Raw genomic sequence first — 21,721 nt, forward strand, 5'->3', positions numbered from 1 at the left:
CTTACATATTGTATTGTATTTTCCAGTGCGTTGCTTTTATCCTACCGCTGAATCTGGAATGTTTTTTAACTTCTTGATTCATCATTGTTTTCAAAAAAGATTCTTTACCCAGCGAAATATGTATTCTAAGAACAAACTGTGTTTAGACATAAGATTTTTCATTAATTCTAATTTGTCATTTAAATAACAGCCCACATCTGTGGAAACCAAATCAATACCGTTGTATGTTCTTGAACATTTTAAACAAAGATGCAATCTGATAATGAAGGTAAGATAGTTCACAAGTTTGCGAAAGTAAATGACTAACAGAACTCTTACTTTAGATAGTCTCAGCAGAAGAACAAGCTATAGTGGAAAGCACAAACCCGTGCAAATCATAAAGCCAAAGTCGCCAGGCGAAACTGATTACATCATCGATGAAAATGAAATTAAACGAATATTCGGACACCCGGGTATAGCCAATACACCGGTTGCAATCTATTCAATTGCTGGAGCTTTCAGAACAGGAAAATCATTCATGCTTAACTTTTTCCTTCGTTATTTGTGGGCAAATCAAAAGAATAAGGTATTAGTTACTCCAAATATTTGTGAACTTCGCATGTTATAATCCATTGTGTACATAGTGGCTTGAAACTAACGGAGATGAGCTGGTTGAAGGTTTCGCTTGGAGGGGTGGTGCAGACCAACACACAGAAGGGATTTGGATATGGGATGAACCATTTTTTGTTGATACAACTGACGGCGAGGCATGAATTTTTTGGGGGCTTGTTGCTTTAAACAACTATTTAATTATTTTGTAGATTGCTTTGTTCCTTATGGACACCCAAGGTGCATTTGATAACAACAACACCATAAAACAAGTTTCAGTTATTTTTGGAATGAGCACACTGATGAGTTCTGTTCAAATTTACAACGTGAAAAATCAAATAGGAAGAGACACTCTCGAGCACTTACAGGTTGGTTCATGCAATTTCTTTTACAGTTACGCGTGATACAATCATTCTTTTGCAATAGTTGTTGACGGGTTATGCAAAAACAGCAAAGCAATCTCCACTGGCAATGCTCAAGGTTTGTTTTATTTTTGAATTGTGTGGCGTGAATTACCCCCAGATGTTTTTAGACTTTTTACCAAAAAGGAAAATCACTTATATTTGGGTCAGACACTGATCATAAAAGACCATTTCAGGTTTGTTGAGCTAGATCATTTTATATTGTGTATAAAGGTGATTTAGAAGTTTATTTTGCGTCTAGAATTTAGTTTTTCTTGTTCGTGATTGGCAAGACTCGGGGTACAGTTTCGATTTTGAAGGAGGAGAAAAGTTGCTAAATAAAGTCCTTTACACCACATCCAGTAACCTCACAATAGAATCCGTTCGAAAACACATACGGGAATCATTTGAAAACATTTCATGTTGTCTGATGGAAAATCCCGGACGTAAAGTATATCGTAGAAGCCAAGACCAAGGAAGTCAGATACGTATACAAGGTAAGCCAGGAGGTTTTAAAGTTGGAACCGTGTCTTCTGTTACAAACAAATATTGAATCGTATGCTATTTCCAGATATAGAAAAGGAATTTCTAGAATCCCTGGACATTTTGGTAACGGAGATTTTGTCACCTGGGCGGATTGTGGTAAAGAAAATCAACAACAAAACAGTATCTGGAGAAGATCTTATTAAATTTACATTGGCCTACTTTGAAATATTCAAAAGTGGAGAGATGCCGGAGTTAGACACCATGTTGGAGGTAAGGCAAACTATTGTTTCATTAGTGATCTATCAGGCAAAAATCGATCATTGAGTTTGTGTTTTCGTTTTCTCACGATACTTGCCACATGATATAGCAGATAGGAAGGTAACGTTTATTTTTTAATATTCAACATGGTACATTTATAAACTTAAATTGTAAGATGTTATTCTCGTGCAGACTACAGCAAAAGTTGACATTTTGCAGTGTGTTGGTGATTGCCTAACAATTTATTGCAGAAGAATGAATGAGGTATATTATACCTTATTATCTCAAAATATCTTTGCAAAACTAACCGACTAAAGCCTTGGATTTAGATTTGCAAAGACGAATTTCTAAACAAAAATGACTTCAGAAGCAAACATGAGACACTGAAGTCTCAAGCAATGGCAGATTTTGATAAACGACCAAAGCTTGGTGATAAGAAATTCAACTTAAAATACAGAACGAATTTGGAGGACAGCATTAACATGGAGTTTATTATGTTTGAAAAAATGATGATAGCTCAAATGGTTTGTGAAAAGAGAATTTATTTTATAACTTTAGATCTTTATACCCGCTGAAATTATGTATATGGTTGTGTTTGTTTCGTATCATGAGGGTTTTTTCAGGAAAATCTCAAGTCAAAAGCCGGAGAAGCACTGAAAGAAACGGTGGAAAAGTACGCGAATTCACTAAAGGAAGTAAGCTTGTTAATTTACTGAACGTTATGTAGGGGCTTGTAATAAGTTAATCGAATTAGAGAAACGCTTGCCTAAAGCATTGCACTGCTTTATTGCGTTACGAGTAAAGACCGACTCCACGAGTCAGCACAAAAAACGGCAACAAAATAATAAGTTATCGTGAGATTTGCTCGCTTCAGCAGGTGTAAATAAATGTAACACCGTGTAATGTGAAAACAAGCACAAAACAGGAAATAGGCACGTAGGTAAGCTGTCGTTCGGTTCGTTCCAACGGCATCATGGTATGCGTAGTGAACCATGAAACGCTAGCGACCATGGTTGGAGTTAAAGCGGTCAATATAATGTTGCTTGTCCGTTTCTATTACAAGCCTTGATTTTTCCGTAACATTTTGTAGAACTAAAAACCGGACGACCTCCACATTGCGATAAGGTTTGTTAAATAAGATCCCTAACTGGCTTTTTAGGGTTATTTGCTTTCGCTCTTTTGGTTTTGCTGCACGAATCAGTTGTATTATTATTTTGTTTCATCAAAGAAAATCTCTGGAAAATACGTCACTGAAGAGCAATTGGAAAAGCTTGCACGTGACTGCAAAATCGAATCTGAAGCGCATTACAAAAATCAAACAGCAGACATTCCCACAGAAATTGTAGATAGTTGCGAATCCACGATGCATGATTTATTCAAACTTGAACTTAGCAGAGCAAAGGAATCCAATGGCATCGAACTCGTAAGAACACAACTTAAAAATTAATCAATATTATTGTTGTTGTAACAACCGATTCGAATAATGCGAAACAGTGCTTTACTGTACGCAGTTGTAAAAGCGAAATGTAATCATTTCACAACCCATAACATGAATATTTAACGATCTTATAATTACCAAGCTGAAATATTGCTACGTCATCACCATTAAGGCAACGGCTGAGTAGTGCAATATGTCCAATGAATGTGGGTGTAAGCAAATACTGTTTCTTATTTGAATTGCTAGTTCATTTTAAAGCGTAAATTATTTCCTCTGCTTTGAAGTTTACATTGCCTGCCTTGTGTCTTCTTATTGGCACTTGGTAAGAATCAAATTGTTTATGTAAAAATATAAATTGTAAGATTGATTAGTTCGAAACCACAAAACAGGAGATGGCCTTTAGGGGTCAAGGACCATAAACTGTAAAGTAGGGTTCACCTAGGATCTCTATGCCTGAAGTAAACGCTACCTATTTCGACATAAGTTGCATAGGACATATTGCACAATTCGTCGTTGCCCAGATGATGATGACGTAGCAATACTCTAGCTTGGTATCACATATTTCTTTGTATCATATATTTTTCTGCGAATAAAAACACCAAGATCTGTCTGTTAGATCGAACTTGAAGTTTTATTAAGCAAATAGTTATTGTTTGCACTGACAAAAAAAATTTACAGCAAAAGTATATTCTTCATCTTAAAAACAAAACCCGCGCAGCTGTAGATATGTACAAGGAAACAATGCAAAAGGTAATAATGGTATTACAAATATAGTGCACAAGTTTTAAGATGTTAGTTATCTATTTTTAATATTTGCAAGTGCTGCTCTGATCAAGTATTGGATGAAAGAGAATTTATGGAAGCCCACGATAATGCTTTTGCGGAAGCGATGAATTCCTTTGATAACTCTGACACTGTCGTCAACATAGATGTGGCAACGGAAAACAGACAAAAACTTGAGGACGAGATTTTCGGAATTCAAAACGAGTTTAGGGAAATTAATGTAAAGTCTTATTTTTTAGGTGCATAACAATAGCAATAACGAAATGGTACAATTACAGAAACAGGCTCAACGAACAGTGGACAAATGTTTGAAAAAGGCTATAAATCTTTACACATCCTTAATGCAAGAAGTAAGTGTTTCAGGTTTCAGTAATTTGCTTCAGTCTCACCCAAAAGTTATTTCGTTTGGACAGAAAATGAGCGGTGGTTACGTGGAGATTCAGGAGCTCAAAAAAAATCATTTAAACTATCAGAAAAAAGCTCAAAGTGTTGTCGATCCGAATGACCAAACTAAGATTGTGAAAGCGTGCCGACCACTATTGGAAGCGAAGATCATCAATGAGTACCACAAAATACAAGAAAAAAACAAAGAATTAATGGTTTAAATTTTATTTACCATCAAGACAAATTGTAAAAGTAGACTGATTTTGTTTTAAAGTTCGTTGTAACATAGTCTGCATGTAATGTCTTTACAACTTTAAACACGAAATTGTTACTACAGCAAGAATAATAAGGGCACTTGGCCTACAGAGCTCTTAGTCAAGCAAAACTAAATATCCTAAAAGAACATTCTATAGCACAGTTTGTATTTATTGTTATTGATCATGTTGTTACGAGTTAAGTCATGGATTTTTTTTTATTGAAACAGGAAAAATTGACTGATCGTCTTGAAAACAAAACTCACACAGCTGTACATATGTACAAGGAAATAATGAAAAAGGTAATAATGATCAAAAAATGAGATTGCATTGGGTTTAGGATTTTTGACACAAATTAGGAATTTTCATGTTTGTGTTGAAAGGTCTGCTCTGATGAAGTGATGAGTGATGAAGAATTTAGAAAAGCCAACGAAAATGCATACAGAGACGCAATGAATTGGTTTGACAACTCTGAATCTAAAGTCAACACAGATGTGGCAAAGCAAAAAAGAAAAAAACTCGAAGACGTGATTTTGAAGAGCAAAAAAGATTTTGAGAAAATCAATGTAAATAGTAACGCCAAATTTTAAAATCGCAAAGTCTCATGATTTGTGTAACCTATACAACAATTGCAATAACGAAATGTAACAATTACAGAAAATTGCCCAAGAAACATTACAAAAATGTTTGGAAACGGCTAAAAATCTCTACACATCCTCAATGGAAGAAGTAGGTTTCAGATTTCGACATTTCGTTTGTTTTCGCCTATTTAAAAAAAATTGATTTGGACAGAAAATTGGCGATGGCTACGTGGAGGCCCAGGAGCTCGAAGAAAAACATTTGGAAACTGAGGAAGAAGCCCGAGGTGTCGTAGATTCGAATGAGCAAACTAACATTGTGAACTCGTGCAGACCACTATTCCAAACAATGATTATCACCGAGCATAAAAAAATACAAGAAAGAAACAAGGAATTAAAGGTTGGTTACTTTTCTTGAGAATACAAAGCTATTCATACAATTTAAACTGATTGACTTTTAATGACCGTTTCGAAAAAAACACAAAATGTTTTAAACCTAAAAGTGCAACATCAAAATACTTTTAGGTGTAAACAAGAAGTAACTTTTCAAAGGATATGCTTTTGTTTTTAATTTTACGGCATCTCTGCCTCTTTTCAAATTTCATACTCAGCCATCATACGTCTGACGGACTACAGACTATAGCGGCTGATAGCCAAACACAATTCCAAACGCAGTTCGTCTCTTGATTAAACAACAACGAAGTTGAATATTTTTTTTCCATTTGTTGGAGGCACTACGACGTGCACTGTATGTCGCACGCTACTTCAAACCGGATTGTTCTGTGGAACATTTCTAGTACATTTTGAGAATAATGTGCAAAATAATTTCAAAGCAACTTTAGGTTCCTGTTGCAACTTTGTTTTGTGAGTTTAACGGCACATTTCCGACATTGCTGTCATCCGTCCAAGCCTTCCTTTATTTTGTTAACGGTGGGAATTGGTAAACGTCCCGAAACAGAAGAGTTTGCTCGATGCTTACCAACTGCTGTCCCTTGGACTAGCGCTCTTACAATGCAACAGAATTTTAGTTTTTCTATTGTTCTCCTTTTTAGCGAAAACTGGAAATAAACTTGTAAAATGAAACACAGCGCTAAGTTGGCACAAAATGTGAATCCCAACAAGGTTTAAGAGTCAACGGGATCACCAACTGCGGGGTTGGTACTTTGTTATAGAAGTTATAAAATGAATATAAACGCGCTTACAGTGAAACAAAATAGAACATTAGCCACATAACAAGCGCATATAAGGCGACAACCGTGACAGGATAAAGGAATAGAAAACCAATGATCCTCACGCGAATATTTGTGCAAGTTTGCCACAGAACAAAAGAAATTCACGTTTGCGATGTAGTTTCATAGTATTGGATAATACGTACGATGTAAGAATAACGTATTTTCATTGCAGGAAAAATTGATTAATCGTCTTGAAAACAAATCTCACACAGCTGTAGATATGTACAAGAAAACAATGCAACAGGTAATAATGGTTGAAAAAAATATAATTGCACAGGATTTGGGATGTTAGTTATTTATTGTTGTTTTTTGCAAGTTCTGCTCCGAAAAAGTGATGAGTGAAATGGAATTTAGTGATGCCCACGAAAATGCATCCAGAGAAGCGATGAATTGGTTTGACAACTCTGACTCTGACATCAACACAGATGTGGGAAAGCAAAAAAGAAAAAAACTCAAGGACGTGATTTTGGAGAGCGAAAAAGATTTTGGGGAAATCAATGTAAATAGTAACGCCAAATTTTTAAATCTTAACGTCTTACGTGTTGTGTAGCCTACACAACAGTTGTAGTAACGAAATATTGCATTTTACAGAAAATTGCCCGAGAAACTGTACAAGAATGTTTGGAAACGGCTAAAAATCTCTACACATCCTCAATGGAAGAAGTAGGTTTCAGATTTCGATATTTCGTTTGTTTTCGCCTAATTAAAAAAAATGATTTCGACAGAAAATTGGCGATGGCTACGTGGAGGCCCACGACCTCGAAGAAAAACATTTGGAAACTGAGGAAGAAGCCCGGGGTGTCGTAGATTCGAATGAGCAAATTAACATTGTGAACTCGTGCAGACCACTATTCGAAACCATGATCATCAACGAGTTTACCAAAGTTAAGCACAAAAACAAAAGATTACAGGTTTGATACTCTTAATGCGAAAAATATAATTTAAACTATTCGTCTTTAATGCCCGCTTTGAACAAAGCATAAAATGTTTTAAACTTAAAAACGCAACATCAAAACGTTTTTTTTTGTGCGTAAACAAGCAGTAATTTTTACAACGATACGCGTTATGTTTAATTTTACGGCATCTCTGCCTTTTTACAAATTTCGGGCATGCACTTGCTTTGCTTAACATACTCATTCGTCAGCCGACATTCATCTGACGGACTTAGTTAAAAGGCTAAAGCGGTTGACTCTTTATAGTAAGTGTTACCGAAAGTGCTGCGACGCCTGCAAGGGGCATGGGCCAAACACACTTCAATACTCAATTCGTCTCTAGATCAAACAACAGCGAAGTGTTGCACTTACAAACGTTGAGTATATTTCTTCCTCTTACTGGAGGCACTGCGACATGAACTATCTGTCGCATGTTACTTAAAACCAATCATTTATTTTAAACACGTGGTCAAACGCGCGGTTTAAATACACCTACGTACGATGTTAATCAGGGGAATGAAAGCGTATAACACCAATGGCGCTAATAAGCGGACAATAATTTTCTTTTGCATTCAGCAAACTTCCGTACACATCAACACTTTATGGAAAAGAATAATATTTTGCCAAGCGACCACAACGAAAGCAAGGTTTTTCTCGTGGCTTTGCGTCGATTGTACATAGGAAATGACCGCGCTTGTTGGAAGTGTGACATGTAACATTGCACGCTCGACACCACTGGCACCCTCCCTCGGGCCTCATTCCAGTGTCTGATTGTCACTTGCGTTGACAAATTTTTGTGTTTCTGGACATATTTACTACTCTATTTCACGTAAGACTAGGATCTAGTTGCAACCGCAGAGACAATTTTTTATCAAAAATACCCGACCACAATACGATCTCTTATCATTTCTTCTTTTAGTTGGCCATAATTGCAGCTTTCGGCTAGTGAAAATAGTGAAGTTATAAATTCATGAATGTATTCGTCAGATCCATTTCACACGTGAATTAAACTGGATCGTTCATAAATTACATTCTTACGAACATCAAAGTGTTCATCAAACTATTCTTTCACGATGTTGTACGTTTTAACTTCATCAAGAGATATACCAAAAGAGTTAAGAAATCATTGCTCCTATCGTCTATTGAAGATACTTTTACAGCGGGTCACAAAGTTTTTTCCAAACTTGATCCACATATAAGTATGTGTAAAACAGAAATCTGTCCGAATTTTAATGATTAGGCGTGAATAGGGCCACCGCCTGTTATTATTGTTTACAAATTTAAGTTGAAATACAGCACGAAATCTTAGCGTTAATATTCGCACAGATTTCTGTGCTACATAGGTTTATACGTGAATCAAGTTTGGAAAAAAAATTGCGATCCGGTGTAGTAGTATTTTCCATCGCCGAGAAGGTATATCAGTGCATCACTTTGGTTTATCTTAAAAAAAAAAATTTTTAATTTAGTCGCTGACCTGTAGCGTTCAAACCTATAAAATAAATATAAACGCGCTTACAGTGAAACAAAATAGAACATGAGCCACATATACTCGCGCTAATAAGGCGACAAGGATAAATGAAATAACAACCTACGATGCACATGCTAATATTTGTGCAAGTTTGCCATAGAACAAAAGAAATTCACGTTGCGATGTAGTTTCATATTATTGGTTAATAGGTACGATGAAAGAACCAAGTATTTTCATTGCAGGAGAGATTGATTAATCGTCTTGAAAACAAATCTCAGACAGCTGTAGATATGTACAAGAAAACAATGCAAAAGGTAATAATGATCAAAAAATGAGATTGCACTGGGGTTCAGGATATTTGACATAAATTTGTAATTTTCATGTTTTTAATGAAAGTTCTGCTCTGATGAAGTGATGAGTGATGAAGAATTTAGAAAAGTCGACGAAAATGCATCCAGAGAAGCGATGAATTGGTTTGATAACTTTGACACTGACGTAAACACTGAAGTGGCAAAGCAAAAAAGAAGAGAACTCAAGGACGTGATTTTAGAGAGCAAAAAAGAATTTGGGGAAATCAATGTAAATAATAACGCCAAACTTACGTTTCGATATTCAAATCTCAAAGTCTCATGATTTGTGTAGCCTACACAACAATTGCAATAACGAAATGTTACAATTCCAGAAAAATGCTCAAGAAACAGTAAAAACATGTTTGGAAACGGCTAAAAATCTCTACGAATCCTTGATGCAAGAAGTAAGCCACTTAAAGTTGTTTATTTCTTTGTTTCAGTCGCACTAAAAAAAATATTACCCTTCGACAGAAAATTAGCGGTGGTTACGTGGAGGATGAGGAGCTCAATGAAAAACATTTAAACTCTCAGACCAAAGCTCGAGATGTCGTAGATTCGAATGACCACGCTAACATTGTGAACGCGTGCCGACCACTATTCAAAACAATGATTATCGACGAGTATAAAATAATACAAGAAAAAAATAAAGAATTAAAGGTTTGTTACATTTTTAGTACAATTTTATTCATAATGTATTTTTAAAATGTGCATCTAATGACTGAAAAGAGTTGTCAATTTAAAAATTTGCAGTCAGCGAAAGCGAGTGTTAGGCCGTTAATGGACCAGTAACATTAATGACTGATAGTTAAACAAGTCATTTGACTGAGGGTATTGGGAAATTAAAGTTTTTTTCCAATTATGTGTGAAAGATTGTACACACAGAAAATGGAAAAATTTAACTTCCCAATATCCTCAGTCAAATGACTTGTTTACTCTCATTTATGAAAGCGTTGCATGTTCGTACATGTATTATACTTTGTATCAAACAAGTCCTGCTGGTGCTTTTGAATCATGTTTTGGGTTAATTGGCAACAATATCAACAAATCTTGAGTAAAATTTAAACAAAAAGTAGCGGTTTGATAGTGTGCCTGGCCTAAAAGACTCGTTTGGGTGTGCAATACTAGATACAGCCTGACAACCGTGACAGGATAAAGGAATAGAAAACCAATGATCCACACGCAAATATTTGTGCAAGTTTGCCACAGAACAAAAGAAATTCACGTTTGCGATGTAGTTTCATAGTATTGGATAATACTTACGATGTAAGAACCACGTATTTTCATTGCAGGAAAAATTGATTAATCGTCTTGAAAACAAATCTCACACAGCTGTAGATATGTACAAGAAAACAATGCAACAGGTAATAATGGTTGAAAAAAATATAATTGCACAGGATTTGGGATGTTAGTTATTTATTGTTGTTTTTTGCAAGTTCTGCTCCGAAAAAGTGATGAGTGAAATGGAATTTAGTGATGCCCACGAAAATGCATCCAGAGAAGCGATGAATTGGTTTGACAACTCTGACTCTGACATCAACACAGATGTGGGAAAGCAAAAAAGAAAAAAACTCAAGGACGTGATTTTGGAGAGCGAAAAAGATTTTAAGAAAATCAATGTAAATGATAACGACAAATTTTAAATCTTAAAGTCTTATGAGATGTGCAGACTACACAACAGTTGTAGTAACGAAATATTGCATTTACAGGAAATTGCCCAAGAAACTGTACAAAAATGTTTGGAAACGGCTAAAAATCTCTACACATCCTCAATGGAAGAAGTAGGTTTCAGATTTCGACATTTCGTTTGTTTTCGCCTAATTATAAAAAATGATTTCGACAGAAAATTGGCGATGGCTACGTGGAGGCCCACGACCTCGAAGAAAAACATTTGGAAACTGAGGAAGAAGCCCGAGTTGTCGTAGATTCGAATGAGCAAATTAACATTGTGAATTCGTTCAGATCACTATTCGAAACCATGATCATCAACGAGTATACCAAAGTTAAGCAAAAAAACAAAAGATTACAGGTTTGATACTCTTAATGCTAATCATATAATTTTAACTATTCGTCTTTAATGCCCGCTTTGAAAAAGGCATAAAATGTTTTAAACTTAAAAACGCAACATCAAAACGTTTTTTTTTTTGTGCGTAAACAAGTAGTAATTTTTCACAACGATACGCGTTATGTTTAATTTTACGGCATCTCTGCCTTTTTACAAATTTCGGGCATGCAGTTGCTTTGCTTAACATACTCAGTCGTCAGCGGTCATTCATCTGGCGGACTTAGTTAAAGGGCTAAAGCGGTTGACTATTTATAGTAAGGGTTACCGAAAGTGCTGCGACGCCTGCAAGGGGCATGGGCCAAACACACTTCAATACTCAATTCGTCTCTAGATCAAACAACAGCGAAGTATTGCACTTACAAGCTTTGAGTATATTTCTTCCTCTTACTGGAGGCACTGCGACATGAACTGTCTGTCGCATGTTACTTAAAACCAATCATTTATTTTAAACACGTGGTCAAACGCATGGTTTAAATACACCTACGTACAATGTTAATCAGAGGAATGAAAGCGTATAACACCAATGGCGCTAATAAGCGGACACTAAATTTTCTTTTGCATTCAGCAAACTTCCGTACACATCAACACTTTATGGAAAAGAATAATATTTTGCCAAGCGACCACAACGAAAAAAAGGTTTTTCTCGTGGCTTTGCGTCGATTGTACATAGGAAAGGATCGCGCTTGTTGGAAGTGTGACATGTAACATTGCGCGCTCGACACCACTGGCACCCTCCCTCGGGCCTCATTCCAGTGTTTGATTGTCACTTGCGTTGACAAATTTTTGTGTTTCTGGCCATATTTACTACTTTATTCCACGTAAGACTAGGATCTAGTTGCAACCGCAGAGACAATTTTTTATCAAAAATACCCGACCACAATACGATCTCTTATCATTTCTTCTTTTAGTTGGCCATAATTGCAGCTTTAGGCTAGTAAAAATAGTGAAGTTATAAATTCATGAATGTATTCGTCAGGTTCATTTCACACGTGAATTAAACTGGATCGTTCATAAATTACATTCTTACGAACATCAAAGTGTTCATCAAACTTTTCTTTCACGATGTTGTTCGTTTTAACTTTATCAAGAGATATACCAAAAGAGTTAAGAAATCATTGCTCCTATTGTCTATTGAAAATATTTTTACAGCGGATCACAAAGTTTTTTTCCAAACTTGATCCACATATAAGTATGTGTAAAACAGAAATCTGTCCGAATTTTAATGATTAGGCGTGAATAGGGCCACCGCCTGTTTATTTTTGTTTACAAATTTAAGTTGAAATACAGCACGAAATCTTAGCGTTAATATTCGCACAGATTTCTGTGTTACATAGGTTTATACGTGAATCAAGTTTGGAAAAAAAAAATTGCGACCCGGTGTAGTAGTATTTTCCATCGCCGAGAAGGTATATCAGTGCATCACTTTGCTTTTTCTTAAAAACTTTTTTTTTTTAATTTAGTCGCTGACCTGTAGCGTTCAAACCTATAAAATAAGTATAAACGCGCTTACAGTGAAACAAAATAGAACATGAGCCACATATACTCGCGCTAATAAGTCGACAAGGATAAATGAAATAACAACCTACGATGCACATGCTAATATTTGAGCAAGTTTGCCACAGAAAGAAAGAAATTCACGTTGCAATGTAGTTTCATATTATTGGTTAATACGTTCGATGAAAGAACCACGTATTTTCATTGCAGGAGAGATTGATTAATCGTCTTGAAAACAAATCTCAGACAGCTGTAGATATGTACAAGAAAACAATGCAAAAGGTAATAATGATCAAAAAATGAGATTGCACTGGGGTTCAGGATATTTGACATTAATTTGTAATTTTCATGTTTTTAATGAAAGTTCTGCTCTGATGAAGTGATGAGTGATGAAGAATTTAGAAAAGTCAACGAAAATGCATCCAGAGAAGCGATGAATTGGTTTGATAACTTTGACACTGACGTAAACACTGAAGTGGCAAAGCAAAAAAGAAGAGAACTCAAGGACGTGATTTTAGAGAGCAAAGAAGAATTTGGGGAAATCAATGTAAATGATAATGCCAAATTTATGTTTCGATATTCAAATCTCAAAGTCTCATGATTTGTGTAGCCTACACAACAATTGCAATAACGAAATGTCACAATTTCAGAAAAATGCTCAAGAAACAGTAAAAACATGTTTGGAAACGGCTAAAAATCTCTACAAATCCTTGATGCAAGAAGTAAGCCACTTAAAGTTGTTTATTTCTTTGTTTCAGTCGCACTAAAAAAAATATTACCCTTCGACAGAAAATTAGCGGTGGTTACGTGGAGGATGAGGAGCTCAATGAAAAACATTTAAACTCTCAGACCAAAGCTCGAGATGTCGTAGATTCGAATGACCACGCTAACATTGTGAACGCGTGCCGACCACTATTCAAAACAATGATTATCGACGAGTATAAAATAATACAAGAAAAAAATAAAGAATTAAAGGTTTGTTACATTTTTAGTACAATTTTATTCATAATGTATTTGTAAAATGTGCATCTAATGACTGTAAAGAGTTGTCACTTTAAAAATTCGCAGTCAGCGAAAGCGAGTGTTAGGCCGTTAATGGACCAGTAACATTAATGACTGAGAGTTAAACAAGTCATTTGACTGAGGGTATTGGGAAATTAAAGTTTTTCCCAATTATGTGTGTAGGAATGTACACACATAAAATGGAAAAACATTAATTTCCCAATACCCTCAGTCAGATGACTTGTTTAACTCTCATTTATGAAAGCGTTGCATGTTCGTACATGTATAATACTTTGTATCAAACAAGTCCTGCTGGGGCTTTTGAATCATGTTTTGGGTTAATTGGCAACAATATCAACAAATCTTGAGTAAAATTTAAATAAAAATAGCGGTTTGATAGTGTGCCTGGCCTAAAAGTCGATTGCTTACCACAAGAAAAGTAAAAAGCAGCAATTATATGTTTGTTGGATTATGTTTTTAATATGTTCTTAGCGCGTATTAAAAAAATGTTTTTCATTACAGAAAATATTGATTCTCCATCTTCAAGAAAAATGTGGCAAAGCCTTAGATATGTACAAGAGAAGAATGAATAGGGTAAGGATGTTTAATTTATCAAACAATAACGTAATTAAAGGTGTTTAGCAGTTAATATTAATTGCTGTTGTACCTTAATGTCATTGCTCATTCAATTGTTGTTGTACCTTATACCTTATTTTCTACCCTGCTGGTGTGGATGAGATTTACCATGTGACCTTGTGACCTAATGACATTGTGGGTTGGTGATGGTCAAAGTGTTGGTGCAGTGATTTAACAACATTACTCAATGGTCAAATTTAAATTTTTTGCAAGCTCTGCTCAGAAAAAGTGATGAGTGCAGAAGAATTCAGGGTTTCCCACGATAATGCTTCTGCAAAAGAGATGGATTGGTTTGGCAACTCAGACAATAACGCCAATACTCAAGTAAAAAATGACGCAGGAAAGACACTTGTAGACATGATCTTACGCAGTCAAAGAGATTTTGAAGAAATTAATGTAAGTAATATTTGCTTAAAATTGATACTTCGTTGTCAGGCACTAAAATGTGAATGTGGCACCATCGTAGTAACTAAGCAAAAAATTTAAAGGAACGGCTAGTGCTACGTAACTTATCCAGGGGAGACAATTGCTAAAAACAACGTTGACAAGAAATCGTAGACTCTTTTGCTGCAGCGAATGTGTCGTGGTCTAATGAAGCCCGCATAAAAGTTTTGTGAAACTACACAAATCTGCATAAAATTCTATGCCGATGAAGTTCGTGTAGGTTATTTGTTGTAACCCCTTAAAAAATATTAAAATATGGTAAAAAAAAGTTTGAAGCGGCACACAAAAATATTTATTGTAGTTGGGAAATATACAATGACAGGCACAAAAGTACGTTAGCTGAGTATCTAGATCCAGCTAAGGTATGTATGGATTTAAATCAACCGAAACGTTTTTTTGTAAAAGCTCTGCATATTATCAATACTATTTCTATAGATGCGTGCAATAACTTCCTGAAAATTAATATGTAATAACTTGGTTGCTCTTGAATTAATCAACAAGGGCGTTACACGTCTGCTTACAGGCCGTCTGTACAGTCTCAGACATTTGCGGCTTGCGTTACAATCCATGAAATCGTAGTAATGTCTCATGCAATGACATGATTGGCAGGAACGTCAATCTTTTTTGCTGTCCAAAAAACTCTGGAGAGCAAAAAAGATTTTAAGGAAATCTATGTAACTAATAATGCCAAATTTATGTTTCAATATTAAAATCTTAAATTCTTATGAGTTTTGTAGCCTACGTGGAGGCCGAGGAGCTCGAAGAAAAACATTTGGAAACTGAGAAAGAAGCCCGAGGTTTCGTAGATTCGAATCAGCAAATTAACATTTTGAACTCGTGCAGATCACTATTCAAAACAATGATCATCAACGAGTATAAAATAATACAAGAAAAAAACAAAGAGTTAAAGGTTTGTTACTTTTTCTACGACTGGAATGCCAATCATATACCCTGTACATTACTAGATGTTACGCTACATTTTGCATGGGCTACATTGTATAAGATGTAACAAAATGAAAACAAGGGCGTTTGATTTCACAGCGTGACAATCTAAAAAGTTATATGACTGAACCGCGATTTGACAAAAAAAACATTGCGCTGTGAAATCAATGCAAAATGCAAAAAAACATTTGAAACAAAGATCGCAGCCCAATCTTACATTTTCCGGAACCACTTATTTTTACTAAATGTAGCATAAAATGTAACTATATTTTAAGTCATGATTTGCTTTAGAGGAATCTATTGTATGCCTGAGTCACAAACAGTTCGATTGTATTCATACAAAACGGTGCGCAGTTAACGCCAGGAACGCAATTATTAGCCACTGAGGTGCGCAGTAAATCTGTAGCGACCTAAGGTGTGCAGAACGAAACACTGCCGTTTATCTGACTCCTAAGACTATTAAGAACTTCTGCCAAAGAAAAGCTTTTCGACTTTTAATCCAAACATGAAACGTAAAACAAACATACCTTGATTTAAAACAAACAACATAAAACGCGCAGCGTCCAGAGCGTGATTCTATCGCTTCGCCAGTGTTCTCTATCCTCTGTCTATATCGTTTTCTATCTTCTCGGTCTCCCTGGCTTAAGGCCGTGCGACGGTATTTATAATATTTTCGAAAATGAGAAAAATGCTATTATTGAAGAACGTCGATTTCGAAATTAAAAATATAAACCGATTAACACATCTGTGCGAGATTAACGCATCTGGCGAAATAGAAACGAAGCGATTGACCTACATGCCATCTGCGCTTTGTACGGAATGTCAATACACAAAAAATGACGTTTTATCAAACAGTTTCTCTGCAGAAAGTCCCCCGCTGCGAAAGTGTTTGTTGGGTGAATGTCAGATGTTCCGTAACAATCGAACGTGCACTGAAGTTTGATGTAGAATGTTGTCGCGATCTGTAGACAAACTCGAACAAACAACAGTTAAAATTCCTAGGCCTAAGTTACCTCAAACGTTTCGCGCGTTGTTATATGACTTGTCATGTGTTTTGTTTGTAATTTTTCACATTTTTTTTTTTACGTGACAAACAGCTTCGTTTTTTTGCGATAAAGCAAGTGACATTTAATTCAAGCGCTGGAACAACAACAAGGACAGAGAACTTGAGGATAATATACAAATAATTATAGCTTTGAGTATTGTCATGTGTCAAAAATTCGAATTAATAGTGAAAAAATCAAACATGTCTTTAGTAATTTCCAGGATTGGCATTTAATACAGTCCACTAGGTGACGGGCTTTATGGGAAAAGGTGTTGCAATGTGAAATGTAACTCGTGTTTTGGCCGTAATCACGAATCTCCCACCAGGCAATTTGTTGACACGCAGTGAAAATATATGTGTGTGATGCATCAAGCTGCGGTCTGAGAAAAATAAAAAAAAATAGTCGCATTGAAAGTCACCAGTGCAAAATGAGCTAATGGGTAAATCGCCAAGTGGATTTTTAATTCACCCACTGCACAATGCATGGCTTCAGGCTCAGCAACCAAGCGTGTATGGCTTCTGGTCACTTGCGAAGTGGAGGCGTCAGTTGCGCCGTGCGACTAGCAGTCATGTGCTGCTTCTCGGACGCGTTGTCCGGTAATGTGAAAATTCATGAGTAAAAAATATGCGTTAAGTAAACGCCTCGCGACAAGCGCGATAGCCCTGTGATTGCTCACTGAAAACACCATTCTGTAAATTATGCATTTCTCCTGTTTTTGTTCCTATTGGCAAGTTGATTAATTAATGTAAAGTTTACGTTTTGGAATTAAACATCACAACCACAAGTCTAAAATCATTGTTATACCGTATCCTACATCACAGATCTGCGCTTTGTACATAGAGAAACATGCCATCTGCGCTTTGTACGAAATTTCAATACACAAAAAATGACGTTTAATCAAACAGTTTCTCTGCAAATCCACAGGCGTAAGTCGCATTGCCAGACACGCTGATTGCACGGCGAATCTAAAACGCTCTTTTGTTGGGTCAACTGTAGAACATAAAACGATATTATTACACAACAGAATCTTTACCGTTATCTATAACATACGTGTTGGTAACATTCCTCAGTATGTTTTCGATTAACTCATTTCTCCTCGACAATAAACAATGTTATGCACGTTATGCATAGAAGTGTTTCGAACTATGTGACGTCTGAAGGAAGGAATTTTGCGCATTTAGGTTTATAGAACCAACAAAACAATAGGCGAAGAAAAATAAGCACACGTAGCAACCAAAGATTTTGTTGTCATATAAAAATGTAATAATATTGTTTTATTGAAGGTAAAATTGATTCATCGCCTGAACAACATTTCTGATGCATCTGCAGAAATATATGTGAAAGGAATTCAGAAGGTAAAAATGGTCAAGTTTAACAAAACGTAACAAAGTTAAAAGTAACGCAGAAGTATAACCATGATTTCACATAAGGCCTGGTTAACCCAGGGTCGCGGGTTCAAATCTCACCGGAGTTTGATTTTTCAGATTCGCTTCCACAATAATTTAAGATGTTATTATTTATTACGCAGTAATATTTCATACAACGGCATGCTTGGCTTATTATCTATTAATGTTTTTCTGCAAGATCTGCTCTGATCAAGTGATGAGTGAAGATGAATTTAGGGAAGCTCACGATAATGCTTCTGCAAAAGCGATGAATTCGTTTGATAACTCTGGCATTGACTTTAACACAGAAGTGGCGAAGCAAGCAAGAAAAAAGCTGATGGATAAGATTTTGAAAAATCAAAAAGATTTGCAGGAAATCAATGTAATCTTGTATCTTTGCTGTGAACAACAATTGCAATAATGACGAAATGTTACAGAAACTTGCCCAACAAAAAGTGGACAAATGTTTGGAAACGGCTAAAAATCTTTACTCATCATTAATGCAAGAAGTAAGTGTTTCGTCTTCAGCAATTTGCTTCAGTCTTTTCAAAAATTAGTTCGTTTCGACAGAAAATGAGCGGAGGTTACGTGGAGATTAAGAAGCTCAAAGAAAATCATTTTATCTATCAGAATAAAGCTCAAAGTATAGTAGATTTGAATGACCAATCTACGATTGTGAAAGCGTGCCGACCACAATTGAAAGAAATAATTACAGTGAAGTACGAAAAAGCACAGCAGGAAAACCGAAAAGCAAAGGTTAGAATTTTGTTTCTGATTCTTTTGGTGCAATAATCCACCGTCAATTATAATTTTGCCATGCAGCGCTTATAAAAGCGTTTCTATGTGCAGTAAGTAAATTGACGAGTTTATATCATCGTGTTTTAATTCTGGGTTTTAATCTTGATTTTAGGACAAAGTGGTTGAACAATTTCTTCGTCGAAAGATCGATGCTTTCGACAATTTTAAAGAGAAAATGGAAGTTGTAAGTAAAAAGTCGATACAAAATTACTCTTGTATTATCAAGTAATGTATTTTGTTTATAGGCAAGACGTAAATACTTCGATGAGGACGATCTGTCTCAACTTTATACGAAAGAAAGTAACGTGGCACTCAATTACTACAAAGAAATTCCACCTAAAGATCTACGGAAAGAATACGATACCAATCTGAATAATTTGAAATCACATATGGAAGAGCATTACGGACTAGTTGAGACACAAAATGCACACAACAAGGTAAGTACACCTGCGTTTCACTTGGACCGAATTAGACGAAGTATCCAACGAAGCGAACAGGGCGATTTGTTTAAAGATATCAGTGAAAATGCTTGATTCGTCAAATTTTTAACGTACGAAAAACACAAAAAAATTGTTCCGTGCTACAAGTTTTACTCCAAAAGAGCAACTTCGCTATGGCATGTCGTATACGTTACACACTGTTACGACTTTTTGCCTTGTGTTGATAGACTTTCTTCCAAGTATAACACGTCCACACAGTTAGTAGCCACTCAAACATCGAATGAATCATAAACAATGAACGTTGATTGCTGTTACAAGTGACTCTATTACGCCACAAGCTTAAATTACGGGTGATGCGTCAACAACACATGCACGTTTGTACAGTTGATTAAGTTACGTTTAAACTGTTGCGTACGAAATCGTGCGAAAACGAGATTATTGTAGCGTGAAAAAAATGAACATGTGCTACAACATATTTTTGTTGTTCATTTCAGCTGCAGGCACATGGCCGCCGTTTCGACCTATTGAGCTTTATATTTGAGCTTTATGTAGTTGCGTAATAATAAAACAGTTACTGGAAACACAGTTATCCTGTCATAGCACCACTTTTTGTTTGGCAGTATCGTTAGCAACGAAATTGAATCGCAATAGATTGATTAATTCGCCGCAATCAACCAGTAACATATTTTTAGCAATACAGTTCGTAACTAGAAATGTTAAAATCATCATAATAAAGCCAACACAGGTTAGTATTTTGACATTACGTCCAAAATAACGTCAGTAACGTCACTGAGAAAACAGAGTAATCTCGTTCCTGCTATGCCTTTTGGTTTAACGATGTTCAGGGATAAATATACCTGTGGTTTGTGAAGTGGCATATTTTTGTATGCTGTTACATCAGCTTTTCCAGAACATTTGTGGTAACGTAATTTCGCTACAGCGAAGAAGGTTTACGATAAATGCTAGCCGCTATTTTTTGTGCCGTTTTTACGTTTTTTAGTAGATGTAGAACCAGAAAACTTAAAAACTGACAATATGTTTGTTGCGGTTGAACCTTTAGTTTTTCGCAAAGTCGTGCCACATGCACTTTTTTCAATTCACTTTTTTTATTCAGTCGATGCTGGAAAAGAAAGCGAATTTAACTTTGCGTGAAAACATCGCCATCTATGTAATGGAAATGAAAAAGGTAAGCAACACGTCCAAGCTTAATTCTTAATGCACGAGTAGTAATTGCTTTTTGTGGAAGCAAATTACTTATTGTAGCTGGTTTTCAAATGAGTTTGAACCTTTCACAGTTGGTTGATGGAAAGTACGTCGAGCCTTCGCTTCTGGAAGAAACTCACGACAGATTGAAACAAAAGGCTAAGGAGATATTTTCTTCAAAGTTTGAAGAAAACGCTTCTAAAATCAGAGACCAATACAAGGGAATGTATGAGCAGGAAAGCCAAGATATCTTGATGGAGCTTCAAGAATATAACCGCAAAAACGAACATATATATGTCAGGAAATTAGGAAGCTTTTTTGTTGGCACTGCTAAAGGGGTTGTGGACGGGATAATTTCGGGAGCACGAAAGGGAGCAGAAATGGCCAGTGTTCCACTAGGACCGGTTGGTGGGGTGGCTGGGGGAGTTTTGGGAGCTCCTGTTGGTGCAATTCACGGTTTATTGACCGGTGGAGTAAAGGAAGCCATAGCGACTGGTGCCGATTTTCAACCAAAGTCAGAGGATTAGCACAATGACAAATAATCGAGACGTCATAATTGCTCCCTAATTTCTGTTATTGTATGTTATACGGGATACATGTATATATTCAAAATTCTTTCACCTGTATTTTTCCTATTTGGATCTATAAGTGCAGTGTTTTTTGTTGTTTACCTCGGGTAGCTTGTAGTTTAATCATTTTTTGTAACAGCTTTTTTGAATCGCCGCTAAATTCTATGGTTTCATATGATTAATAACGAATGTATTATTTACTGTTTGAAACGTTTACTAATTAAAAAAAACATTAAAATTCTTGCAACAAAATTAACACTAAATAGTATGCAGTGATTTTGCATTTTACAGAAATAAACGCTCATCATAACGATCGCATGTGCTAAATCTGAAAAAAAGTTGTGATATTGCTGTCATTCTTAATTTTCGTACACCAGGATTGCATAACTTAAGAAAGTAGTGCGTGTGATTTTTGCTTATCGTGCGCCAAACACTTGCATAACCTTGTTAGGAGTAATATCTTAATTGTCTTAAAATCTTTTTTGCTAGGAAGCTTGATCGAAAGTTTCTAGGCCTAAAACAACAAACAATTAAGCCCGCCTGTCATT

The 21,721-nt window shown here is 35.8% G+C and overlaps 3 protein-coding genes across 3 annotated transcripts; all 3 read left to right on the forward strand.

Moving 5' to 3' along the window:
• Positions 1-249: 249 nt before the first annotated feature.
• Positions 250-1,542, forward strand: LOC145909697 (atlastin-2-like). The gene is made up of 7 exons (XM_082997052.1): positions 250-268; positions 324-565; positions 624-746; positions 801-956; positions 1,015-1,068; positions 1,121-1,186; positions 1,252-1,542. Exons 1-7 carry the CDS (start codon positions 250-252, stop codon positions 1,540-1,542), a joined length of 951 nt encoding a protein of 316 aa, XP_082853178.1.
• A 589-nt stretch (positions 1,543-2,131) lies between these two features.
• LOC145909699 (uncharacterized) lies at positions 2,132-15,596 on the forward strand. Its single transcript, XM_082997053.1, has 29 exons — positions 2,132-2,257; positions 2,357-2,428; positions 2,962-3,156; positions 3,850-3,921; positions 3,992-4,174; positions 4,233-4,304; positions 4,823-4,894; positions 4,976-5,158; positions 5,250-5,321; positions 5,385-5,570; positions 6,575-6,646; positions 6,719-6,901; positions 6,994-7,065; positions 7,128-7,313; positions 9,045-9,116; positions 9,199-9,381; positions 9,485-9,556; positions 9,624-9,809; positions 10,442-10,513; positions 10,586-10,768; positions 10,859-10,930; positions 10,993-11,178; positions 12,919-12,990; positions 13,073-13,255; positions 13,359-13,430; positions 13,498-13,683; positions 14,233-14,304; positions 14,560-14,742; positions 15,528-15,596. The coding sequence occupies exons 1-29, from the start codon at positions 2,132-2,134 to the stop codon at positions 15,594-15,596; spliced, it is 3,609 nt and encodes a 1,202-aa protein (XP_082853179.1).
• Positions 15,580-21,413, forward strand: LOC145908697 (uncharacterized). The gene is made up of 9 exons (XM_082996021.1): positions 15,580-15,700; positions 18,062-18,133; positions 18,363-18,545; positions 18,601-18,672; positions 18,734-18,919; positions 19,074-19,145; positions 19,207-19,398; positions 20,516-20,587; positions 20,697-21,413. Exons 1-9 carry the CDS (start codon positions 15,650-15,652, stop codon positions 21,129-21,131), a joined length of 1,335 nt encoding a protein of 444 aa, XP_082852147.1. The 5' UTR covers positions 15,580-15,649; the 3' UTR covers positions 21,132-21,413.
• Positions 21,414-21,721: the final 308 nt, after the last annotated feature.

The sequence above is a fragment of the Ascidia mentula genome, chromosome 7 (genome assembly GCF_947561715.1).
Source record: "Ascidia mentula chromosome 7, kaAscMent1.1, whole genome shotgun sequence".
Taxonomy (NCBI): Eukaryota; Metazoa; Chordata; class Ascidiacea; order Phlebobranchia; family Ascidiidae; genus Ascidia; species Ascidia mentula.

Coding starts and splice junctions, on each gene's coding strand:
- LOC145909697 (XM_082997052.1), top strand. Junction 566..623: donor GGGCAAATCAAAAGAATAAG/GTATTAGTTACT, acceptor TTGTGTACATAG/TGGCTTGAAACTAACGGAGA. Junction 1,069..1,120: donor CTCCACTGGCAATGCTCAAG/GTTTGTTTTATT, acceptor AGATGTTTTTAG/ACTTTTTACCAAAAAGGAAA.
- LOC145909699 (XM_082997053.1), top strand. CDS start 2,132: ATGGCAGATTTTGATAAACGACCAAAGCTTGGTGATAAGAAATTCAAC. Junction 3,157..3,849: donor AATCCAATGGCATCGAACTC/GTAAGAACACAA, acceptor AAAAATTTACAG/CAAAAGTATATTCTTCATCT. Junction 6,902..6,993: donor AAGATTTTGGGGAAATCAAT/GTAAATAGTAAC, acceptor TGCATTTTACAG/AAAATTGCCCGAGAAACTGT.
- LOC145908697 (XM_082996021.1), top strand. CDS start 15,650: ATGATCATCAACGAGTATAAAATAATACAAGAAAAAAACAAAGAGTTA. Junction 18,673..18,733: donor ACTCATCATTAATGCAAGAA/GTAAGTGTTTCG, acceptor TCGTTTCGACAG/AAAATGAGCGGAGGTTACGT. Junction 19,399..20,515: donor CACAAAATGCACACAACAAG/GTAAGTACACCT, acceptor TTTTTTATTCAG/TCGATGCTGGAAAAGAAAGC.